This window comes from Lontra canadensis, unplaced genomic scaffold, assembly GCF_010015895.1.
Source record: "Lontra canadensis isolate GAN:19392208 unplaced genomic scaffold, GSC_riverotter_1.0 scaffold11, whole genome shotgun sequence".
NCBI classification, from domain to species: Eukaryota; Metazoa; Chordata; class Mammalia; order Carnivora; family Mustelidae; genus Lontra; species Lontra canadensis.
This window is the reverse complement of record NW_022631005.1, coordinates 9,311,330-9,323,067: the sequence shown is the minus strand read 5'-3', so window position 1 is coordinate 9,323,067 and position 11,738 is coordinate 9,311,330. Positions and strand designations below refer to the sequence as shown.

The 11,738-nt window shown below is 36.5% G+C and overlaps 1 protein-coding gene across 1 annotated transcript in view; it reads right to left on the bottom strand.

Annotated features, from left to right (window-relative positions):
- Positions 1–4,474: 4,474 nt before the first annotated feature.
- Positions 4,475–11,738, bottom strand: part of ZNF804A (zinc finger protein 804A) — a 278,295-nt gene continuing 271,031 nt past the window's right edge. The window contains exons 3-4 of the mRNA XM_032856083.1: positions 11,127–11,257; positions 4,475–8,905 (exon numbers count right to left, since the gene is read on the bottom strand). Of these exons, the coding sequence (XP_032711974.1) occupies positions 5,668–8,905; positions 11,127–11,257 (3,369 nt within the window). The 3' untranslated portion in view covers positions 4,475–5,667. The remainder of the gene's footprint in view (positions 8,906–11,126; positions 11,258–11,738) is intronic.

Genomic DNA, 11,738 nt, shown 5'->3' with positions numbered 1-11,738 from the left:
GAGCAGAGAGCCTGACGCAGACTCAATATGGGCAATCTGGGATGGATCAAGACCTGAGCAGAAGGCAGACGCTTAACTGACCGAGCCACCCAAAATTTATTTTAAATAGTATGAAGATACTGAAGATATAAAGAAGATGCTCTATAAAACAATGGAGAGAAATTTATAAAAAAATAAAATGTAGCAATTAAAACCAGAATCCAAAAAAAAAGGAAAATAATAGTAAGACATGTGAACAATATATTCAAAATATTAGCACAAAATGATACAACAGGTAAAAAATATTAGATTAACTAAAGGTAAGATTTTAGGAGATGAGAAACAGAAGTAAAGTGTGTTACACTCTCCATTTTTTTTTTTTTTTTCTTTGCCTGGAGCTTCCAGTTTCAAGCAGATTCTCAGCTCATGTTCTCAAGTACTGATGGCTGAGGGCAGGTGCTAGTCTACAAGATACATTTATGAATAAATAAAAGGACCTCACTCGAGGCGTTCAGCAAAGTGAGCAATGGTGCCTTTGTGTGGAAACTAAACAAAACAAAAGTCTCTTCCTCTGTACCAATGCAGACAGTGCTGCATAGGGGAGGAGGACACAGTCCATGGAGCTGGTGGGTGGTGGGCTAGATTTCAGGCGTGTTCGACACCTCAGAACATGTCGCATAGCTTTTTCCTGCTGCCTCTCATGCAGGATCCTGGGCCTCAGCTGATGATATAAGTAAGCCTTAAACTTTTATCTAATTTTATTTGTGAGAGAAAATAAACAGTTTATTGGAAAGCATCCCTGGTGGCAACTTTCACTTCCAGGACAGTGGCTCAGCTAGGCAAATAAGCAGAGGGGAAAACAAGTAAAAAGAATGAGAAATGGAGACTGCCACACAGTGGGGAGAAAAGGGCATCAGTGAATATAAATTCAAACCATTTTGCTTGACTAATAATGAGATAGCAAACTGGATGGCTAAATATAGGATTTTGCAGGTTTGCTCTTTTTTATTTTTTTTCTGGACTTGAATATCTGAGTAACAGGATGCTCTTATTCATTTATTTATCCCTCAAATCTAAGGTCTAATGTTTGATGACAAGTACTAAAAGAAAGGTGAAAGGATAGAAAGACAGACGGACAGATAGATGATAGACATAGTGAAGCTTATGCCTTCCTCCTGGGGTGGGAAAAGGGTTCAAGTCATACTTCGATTATTAAACATGGAGTTCTCTTTTAAATGATTCATAGCTCCTTTTAAAGGAAGTTCTTCAGGCCCCTGGGTGGCTCAGTTGGTTAAACCATTGCCTTTGGCTCAGGTCATGATCCTGGAGTCCATAAATAGTCCCACATCAGGCTTCCAGCTCCATGGGGAGTCTGCTTCTCCCTCTGACCTACTCCCGTTTCATGCTCTCTCTCTCTCTCTCTCAAATAAATTTATTTTTTAATAAATAAAATCTTTTAAAAAATAAAAAAAAATAAAGGAAGTTCTTCATGCTAAATGGTGTCTTGAAGTGCTAGTTTTTGGAGAAAATTACATTTTCATTTAAATGGATTTTGGATCATTTTGGAGTAAAAATGGATAATAATTCTGGAATTTTGTAATACAGTCTGCATGGGTTAATTACATTCTTTCTAACTCATTTTCCCCCTATCTTTGAACAAACTTTAACTGAGGGTTTCTTATTAGCCACATGTTATATTGCCTCAAGGAGTTCTTAATCTAGGGAGTTTGACAAACAAGGTAATATATTCAACCCAATATTGATAAGAAAATTTGGACACAGCATGCTATGTGAGACTAGAGGACAGGAAACTAATTTATCTGGGGAGAGAGGGAACCCAGGGAAGAATTCCAAAAAGAGACTTCCACTCAGGTTGAGTGTGACACATTATCAGTTATCTAACTAAAGATAAACATGGGGAGGAAGGCATTCAGGATAACAGAACATGATCACACAAAGTTAAAAATAATTGTAACTAAGTAAATTAAAATGGCTTCTGAGGAGTGCTGGACTGGGTGGTCCTAAATAGAGAGGAGACCAACTAATTCACCATAGATTTTCCATGACATTCTTAAGACTCTGATGTTTATATTGAGAGTGGTTACAAATTTATAATAGGTTTTAAAGTAGGAAGTGTCATAAAAAGTTTGCATTTTAAAAATGTATCCATGGCAGCAGAGGAGAGGATGGATAGTAGGAATGAGAAATTGAGGAAAGACACATTAATTTATAACACCAAGTAAGCAACTCAGCTTATGGTCTACTAGGACTAGAATGATACAGAGTGTACAGGCAGGAAAAAATTGAGAGAGAAAAAAGTAAGGAAATAGAGCCAAAATGGTTCATTGATTGATTTGATGTAGGCATGACACTCTGGCTTCTGATTTGAAAAAAAGGATTTTGAAAAAACACCTTTTTTTTGGTTTGTTTTTTGTTTTTTATAATGGCATTCTTAGAGTTTAGAAACACAAGACAAAGACCAGGTTTCAGTGGTATCTGTAATAAAGGATCTTGAGTTTGAGTTTTGAGTTCAAATACTTGGCAGATACTCAGATTGAGACACCCTGTGGACAGTCTGATATTGCTGTTCAACTCATAAAAGAATTTGGAGATACATCTATATCTATATACCCAAATAGCTAGATATATGTGAAAGAGAGAGATGGCAGCTGAAGTTACAAATGAGTTCCCTTACTGTCATCCAATGTGAATCTGTTTCTTATTTGGCTACAGTTACTTTTCATGTTCAGATTTATTCTATATTCCAAATCATTCATCTCTACAATAACAAATACTATAGCAATGCTTGTAACTAACAGACTAGAGATGGTGTATGAGAGATAGTGTTGGAATCATTTAAATTTCCCAACATATAGAGTCTACAATAATTTATTCCTGGATAGGACTGGAATTTCAGCTCCAGAATTTATGAACAAGCCATCATACAGGGCCCAAACCTATTGCCAGTGTATGCCTGTTCTCAAGCCCGACTCCTGCTACCATCAATATGCACATGCCTAATGGTCCCCTGACTGCCTCATTGCATGTTGAGTCTACCCTGACTTAACCTGATTGCTTTGCTCATTGTTGATTTTCAGTCCATCAGCTTGACTCACTTGATTCTGGGGTTGATGTTTTCAGAATAAGTAACAAGGGTCTCATCATATATCCATTTTGAGTTCTCAATGTGTAACAGATGTCCCAACTATGTAAGCATCTCTGATCAAATATATCAAGTATTCAGACGAATTATTTAGAATCTGAATGATGTGGACGTGCTTAACTATCCTTCATTTCTTCTCCAGCCGTTGATATCCATGAGAACCAATTCATTTATCTGTCAAGTTGAGTTTCAATAGTTTTAACTGACAACTTACCTCTTCAAACTTTTCAGAAATCTCTGTCATCTAACTAATAATTTGACCATAAGCAAGCAAGCATATTCTGTTACACTAAAGAGTTAAAGCATGCCTGACCATATCATTTAACAAAAAGAAATGGAGGAGAGCAACAGAATTTTGAAGAAAGAAATATAAGGAATGGCAACATGGAGAAAGAAAAATGGAAGACACACACACACAAATGATGTCTACAGTCAAATTGAGAAGGAAAAGATCAGAGAAAGAAGGAATTAAAGAATAAGAACAGGAGGTAAGGGACGAACATGTTGGGATGACAGAAGATAACAAAAGAAGAGAGACAGCCTGCATATTTTAAAATCAAACACTTGGTTTGATTTTAAACAGCAGAAGCAATGATCCTGATATGACAGATGAAAAACAAACTGGGTCAGCATTCCCCAGTAGATATTCCCATCTATTTTATCTTCAAAGATTGTTTTAAACATTTTGCTTGTGGAAAATTCCTCTTTTCCAATTTTAGTTCCCAATTTTGGAATATGTTTTCTCAGAACATTTGAAATGGAATTGCTTCCCTTACTATTTGTATCCTCGTTTGTCAATATAAAAAGGGCATATGCAGTCTCTCACAACTGTTTTTCAGGAAAACATTGACATCTATTATTATTATGGCAAATAATCAAGAAAGTTTACTTGTTTACAACCTAGATTTTCCCCCTTATTTCTCTATTTAAAATAGAGTTTAATATAGATTATTCTGTGATGGGAATATTCATTTATACTCATTATTATTTAGGATAACCCATTCCTATAGTAGTTATAGGAAATAGCATTTCTTCAGTAGAACATCACTTAATTGTTGCTCTCCCTTTGGAAGAACTCACATGGCCTCTCTGATGCTGAGATTCATTGCCAGGCTGCCATAATCCTTCATCATTTCACATGGTTGGGTGGACTCCCTCGACTGGGCACAAAGACTTTGTCTTACCCAGTGGCATGGACTGGGGTAGGTACATATTGGAAAGCATCCATATCGGAAGAGTGTGACATTCCTAGTTTTCTATTGAATAATTCTATTTTTTAGTACATGTAGAAGCCCTTCAGTGAATGATCAGGCAGAGGTCATTGAGAATAAAGCAGACTCTGGAAGGGTGATGGAAATTTTCTAACAGTTCCTGGGTGATTTGGAAATACGATACAAACATCTTTCTAGATTTGCAGAAGGAAGGGCTATTTATTTACTCTCCTTCCCATTTCCAGATTCTCAATTAAAGAGTATATCCAGATACAGATTGTGTTTATGCCATTCTGCCCAAGATGTTATATATGGGGAGTGATTTATTAATTAAACCCATTCCTTAATCCACACCAATATTATTATATACATATATTTCCTGTATCAATTAAAAATAAACATAATACATTCGAGAATTCTGGCATACAAAAATGTTGTAAGAATTCATATTGTTTATTTGCTATTTCTTGTCTACTAGTGCTGTTGCACAGTTTCTGAAAGAATACTATGTACTTGCATATTTTTGAGTTATCCCCCCCCTCAATACTAACATTACTTTAACATAATTTCCATGGTTTATTATCTAGAGGGCCAGTAGTTCAAGAAATATAGTAAACTCTGAGTATAAGCAACATTAGAACAAACAGAAAAACAAATGGTCCTGTTATACTTATTCCAAAGGAAGGTATTACAGTTTAAGTATTGATAGAGCTCCAAAGGTATTTTGTTGAGCCTCTGAGACTCAGAGATGCCAATGTACAGAAGAAACAATGTAAATCCAAAACCTACTGTTACTATACATTCCCAGGACAGTGAAAACGAACTAAAACAAAGTTTGATTTACTTAAATACTTAACAAAAATTTATTGCAAGAGATATATTTCACTGAATTTACATTTTCAAGGAACATGGTACAAAACGTGGTGCCATCAGCTTTGTCTAAACATTAAATAGGTGCAAATACACAAAGGTTAAAAAAAAAAAAACAAGGAGCATACTTTACAACATAAATTACAGTACTATAAATATATTTTATGTACATTATACATACTCTTAAGACACCATCTTAATATACAGCATATATTGTATTGGTTTGCAAACTATTCAGTGCCTTAATAATATTATATATCAGAAACTTAAGAATTTATTTGCATCATTACACTTACAGTAAATCATTTTATATCAATGAGGCCAGTATCTTGGCTAGTTTATTTCCACCCTTTAAGTAGGAAATTAATTATCCACGTAGATGAGCATTTACGCACATAGCAATTGTTTTCACAGGAACATTTTCTCTCCCTCCTGTGGCGATGACTAGAAGAGGGGCTGTAGTGGGATGACAGCAGAGTGTGGGGAAAGCAGAGAAGGAAAGAGGGCATGGGGTAAAGGTGGGAAAGCCAGATGGCTAGGATGAAGAACCGAAGCTGGAATGATTGGCATCTGAGGAGGAGCAACAAAAGGTGGCTGGTTCCCAGGACAGAGCCGGGGTCCGACCGGTCCTACTGAGATCTGAGGTAAGGATGTTCTGGTGAGAGCCGGAGCTTGGGACAGAAACTGTTGGTGGGGCTGAAGCACTTTGAAGGTCCCCGCGGCCGCGGCGGCTGCTGCGGCTGCGGCGGCGGCCGCGTGCTGCTGCAGAACCGCGTGGTGGAGCGTGGTTACAGAGGTAGAACAGAAGGGCTGCTGCAGAGGCAGAGGCTGCAGAGGTGTGCTAGGGGGTGGGAGGGCCGCTGCGGGGAACGTAAATTTGACCTTGTTGGCCAGCATGTTGGGCGGGAGGATGTGCTGGTAGACCTCGCAGGGCAGATTTCGGAATTTCTCGTGGTTTTCTATTGGGATCAGTAGTGCCTGTTCCGGTAAAGCTAAGGGAGCCAGGATTTGCTCCGTCGTTACAAAGGTGTGACCGCTGACGTGTGCTTCCTTGAACGGTAAGGGCGGCTGTGTGTGAAGGATTCCCGAATTAAAACGCAGCCACTCCGCGGGCGCCTCGTTCATCTTTCCTTGCGGGAGGGCCTCCGCCAGTTCGTAATGGCACAGGTGGGATTTCGGTTGTGGCGGTCTCAGGTTCCTTTCAGGGTGAGGCACCTTGAAAGGAATTTGCTTCTCCTGCGTATTTATATCCTCACTTCTTTCTTTGTGTTCCAGCAAGGCATTGTCCATTTCTTCTTTCGCTGGGGCGCTGGCTTCGTGGACAGATGTGGCGTGTTCGTGGGAAGTGTCTGCCGAGGCCCCAGAAGTGGTTTCCAGAGCTAAACGCTCAGCCCCTCCACCGGCTTCAGGAGGAAGGGGACTGCCCGGGTGCAAAGTTTGCTTGTCTTCTCCTTGATCTGTTTGGTCTGAGTTCCTCCCAGGGTTCGCAGTGTCCTGTGGTTTTATGTCCCCTTTTTGGTCTTGGCTTACTAACTCATCCTGCTGACCTAAGGAAGAATTGCCTTTCCTGGGATAATCGGGGTTCTCTCTGAGTTCAAAAGCTTCAATTCCGATATGGAATCGACTTCTTTTTCTCCTCCGCTTCCTTTTAGGCTTACAGGGAGCAGAAGCCCGTGGTGGTCTCCAAAATTCCTCTGGTAAATAATTCTGTCGATTTAAGCTTTCATCTGAAGAATAAGAATATGAATGTTGTCTACGTTTTCGATGGAATCTTTCTGATTCGTTAATGAGAGAATTAGAACCTCTTTTAACAGCCTGGTTCTGACTCAGGCAGCTCATGTCATTTTGAAGAACTAGGCATCTGTGATCCTGACTGCAGCTGGACATTTTGGCTCTCCAACTACAGTAAGTTCTGGAGTAAGTTAAATTATGTTTCCCAGAATGTATCATTGTTGGATTGGGTTGTTCATTTAAAACAACTGAGTTCTTTGTACCGTGATTTTTAGAACTGATCGCATCATTACTATTATATTCAGTGTTCTGGGCTTTACACATTTCTTCATTGTCACTTAAGTATATGGATGATGATTTGGGCCTTTTATCAGGTAACTGGTGTGAGTCCAATAATTGCTCTGCAGCTAGACAGTGCTTTTCTGAAATTGTTTCCAGTAGATTTTTCCTAGTTATATCAGTGTACCTATTTTCTGATTCCATTTTGAAGCTAATTTCTGATTCTTTGGTTTTCTCCCCATGGTGATGCTGACATAATTTTTTTCTTTTTTTCTTCCTTCTACTTTTATGGAACCAGTGTTCATGACTATCTTTCAACCTTATTTTGTTATATTTCCCATCTAGAGTATCCTGTTTCATTTGATTTTTGGTAAAATTGTGTTTTTTTGTTTTTCTGATCCTACAGGAAATATTTTTATTCCTCGGACCCATAGTCTCATTTTTCCCAGAATTACAGTTATTGAAGAGACTATCATCAACTGAAGGAGGAGTGACTTGGGGCCCTTCATTTCTGCTACCTCCAATATCATAATCAATGAGTCCCGCAACAGATGTGTTCTTACATTCTGAAACTGGTCTCTTGCAAATGTCTTCTCCTTTCTGCTGAAAAGAAAGATCATTTAAGGGCAGCTTATTTTTATCTAGATTGTTGTTTAATTTAGTGGCCTTGAAGTCAAAACAGAGAGGATTACAGCTATAGGAAATTGATGGTTGAGTAGTTGTATAAATCAGCATTTCTGATGGCCACTGAAGGATTGTGGATCCATCTTTGTTAAGAACCGGTACAAAGGGCTCACATGATCTTTTGGATAAATCTGTTTTTTTATGTAAGCTTATATTTTCCTCTTCAAAATTTGAAGGGGCCAACATCTCAGGGCCATGATTTTTATTTGCAACTTCAACTGTAGACTCATTGTTCTTAACAACTTCTTCTGTGGTAGCTTGCAAAGATAAGCAATCATTAGCTAAATCAAGAACTGTGGATTTATTTCCTAACAATTCAGAACTGTTATCACTCATAGTTATGTCTTCATTAGCAATAACATCTTCCAGTGGTATTTGATCTGTTAATGGGACTGAATTTTGGCAATTATCTGCATCAGAAGATAAAGGGATTTGAAACTGGCAAAATGAAGGTAATAAAAATGTATCTTTTTCACTAGAAACTTCTTTCATCTCTTGAGTTTGAGCAGTTTCTTTGTCAATGCACATTCCTTCTGGTGGATGAAAAGAGTTAGCTTTCTCCTCAGAACTCAAAAGAACATCTGTTGGTGAAGATAGTTGAAGATGACAAGCACCAGGGACAAATCTACTTTTTCTGCTAAATCCTTTTTCCACAGAGGCATCATCATTGTATTCAGAGAAGGCTGCAGCTGAGGACTCCAGCTTCACTGACGCTTTCTTTGGAAATGCAAAAGAAAAGCCAATTTTGTGTCTGTGGATTCCTAGGGCTTGATCCCCAAGTTGGTTATTTTTTGCTGTAATATTTGCACTTTCTGGATCTGCAGCAACAGCAGTAACATCTTTAGTACTCTCTTCACTATGAATCAAAGTATATTTGAAATCTTCCTGGTTATTAACTGCATCCACAACAACTCTTTGGGAAATTTCATTACAATTTTCTTTCACAGTAACAGTTGTTGACTTGAACATGGGGCCACTTCCAGGAGCACTACAAAAAGAAAAGTATATATTAGATCAGACACTTTTGACAAAAAAAAATCCAAACATTTATATTTTAGAAATGTCATTGTAAGATTTCTTTTTCAAATTTTAAAATCTTTGTAAGAGAATTACTTTCATATAGCATAGTTCCCTTCCTTAGTGCTACAACTGCATTTAGTTATTGTTACTATTTGGGATAACTTGGTCTTGCTGTGTTGAAGTTACTTTCACAGCTGTTAACAGCAGTGTCGAGGACACTCCTGTGCTCTCAACTCATTCTTCCTGATCAAGATTCTTTAGACTCATAGTCTCTTCAGTGGTATTTTGGAGTATTGTAGAATTGCTAAAATAAAATTATTTAAATTTGCCAATACTTAATATCATTAATACTATATGGAGAATATGAACAAAGTTTAAAAAAATTATGACTTCAGAAGGGCTGGGAATTCAGTTCAATAATTCAATCCAGCCAGTATTTACTAAAGTCTACCCTAGGCCAAGGAGAATGTTGCAGTGCAAAACTAACTAAGAGATAATACTAACTTCAGAAATTTTTTTAGACTTGTTATTCTTAATATTTAAAAATTACCCTGAAGTTAAAAATAATATCATAATATATAGTAAGTATAGGACAAAGGATTACTTAAGATATAATTTCTATTTGTCATTGCAGTACACCATAAATAGTGTGTTCTTAATAAAAAGAACTATACTGTCTGGCATATAAAGAAGGGGCTACCTGAATATCATCTTTATTGAAACAGAATCACGGTGTGCAGAATTTTCCATTCTATTAAAGTTAGTTTCTTAAAAGTTATAAATGCCCCATAATTTTTTTTTTAGCTGAATATTTTCTTTACTTAATCTTTAACATAATGGGCTATTTCACTACCATATTTGATATTAAGAAAAAATACTGTTTTTACTTTGCACATCTTTAGAAGCCCCAAATTAATGGGAAAAGTGTGGGTGTGTGTACCATGAAATATGTACTATTATTGAATAAAGTAATTTCGATAAGAAGTTTTGCTTATTTTTTCTTTTTTTAAAAGGTTTTATTCATTTATCTGAGAGAGAGAGAGAGCACAAGCAAGACAGCACAAGCAGGGAGCAACAGAGGGAGAGGGAGAAGGAGAAGCAGGCTCCCCACTGAACAGGGAGCCCAACGCAAGGCTCTTACCTCGGGACCTGGGATCATGACCTGAGCTGAAGACAGATGCTTAACCAACTGAGCCACCCTGGGGCCCCAGTTTTGTTTCTTTTTGGCATATCTTATTATCAACTCTAGTTTTCTCAATGTATTAGAATTTTACATCTACATTGGAATACTACTTTAGGACTTTAAAGTGCTTAGGCCCTATGATTCTCTATAACATTAACTTGCACTTGTATAATTTTTCACTTATTACCACAGAGAGTAAAAATATATGATTGTTATGATTGAATAGCAGTTGTGTTTATTTTTAAGTTTCCCAGAGGATTCAAAATACATTTAAATTTTGATTTTTCCAAACTTGACATCCCAAAGAATGTTATGATATGGCAATATATTCCCTATCACTTGTCCTGGGGTAGGTGGAGAGAACACTCTAAAAAGCTGTTTCCTTTTTATAACAGTTTCTTGGCCTAAATTATAAATTCTGAATTGTAACACTATAGCTGTTCACTGTTAGAAGCAGGTCAAAGTAACAAAGTTTTGAAATTCTAACAGTTGTAACTATTTATTCATAGTGAAATTAATTTTGACTTGACTCTGAATTTTATAAGGTCTTCCTAACTTTTATTATTTTTTTGTAAAAGATACTTTCAAATAAAAGTTCCCCAAATTTTCATTTTAAAAAAATTTTTCCTCTTAAAACTCCTTCTTTAACAAGGTCATGAGATGGTGCTCTGTTCTCTTCTTCAATCAACTATTTAGAATTTCCAGTAAGAAACAGAATGGTTTTCAGCTAAGTGCAAATATCAGAGTAATATGAAATTAATTTTTTTGAAAAGTAAAATTATAGGAATTTTTTTATTGAAATGTGCACTAAACAGTTGTTTGCATAAAATTCAAATGACTGTCTACAGCTCACAGAAAGCCATGAAAATGTGACTATCTTATTCTGGGTACAGAAATAAATAGAATTGTGCCCTTTATTCCTATGTCCTTTTTTTTTTTTTTTTGAATTTTATGCAATTTTCGTTATTTTGCTTTAAGAAAACTTAGGATTTCATAGAACACTCACCATACAGTTTCCTTTCTTAGCTCGGCCAGCTTGTGCAGGCGTTGGAGTGCTTTTTCCTGTTTTCTTTCATCTTTCCTGGATTTAGATGCTACATTTCGAGCAAATTCCCTTTGTTTCAGTTCTTTGAGCCTCTATTAAGAAATATGGAAATGATTAATGGTATTTGGCTCTATGGCAATGTTAAAACTATTATTATTATTATTATTGGAATTTTCCAGTACGTTATCTTTGACCTCATGTAAGGAAAATACATTTGTGCCAATTCACTTCTAGTAAAAATATTTTTTGTATCTTTGGCTTGTGAAAATGCCAAAGAATGTTATTACATTATATTAAGGATATAGCTAAGCCTTAGCTAAATTGATATTGAAAACTTTCATCTCTGCTTACTGATTTTTCTGCCAAGATTCTGTGCCTAATTCACATGGAAGTGTTGTTTTCAAACAAATTTAATTAGCTTGTATGTTTCAATTATATATCATAAAATTCATCATTTTGATGTGCTGCATATTAGAAAGGTATCTGGCCCTTTTCACATTTTCTAAGAAGAATAAATGTTTTGTGTTAATCAACAAGGCAAATAAACTCTATTGATGTGATTTAAAACAATCT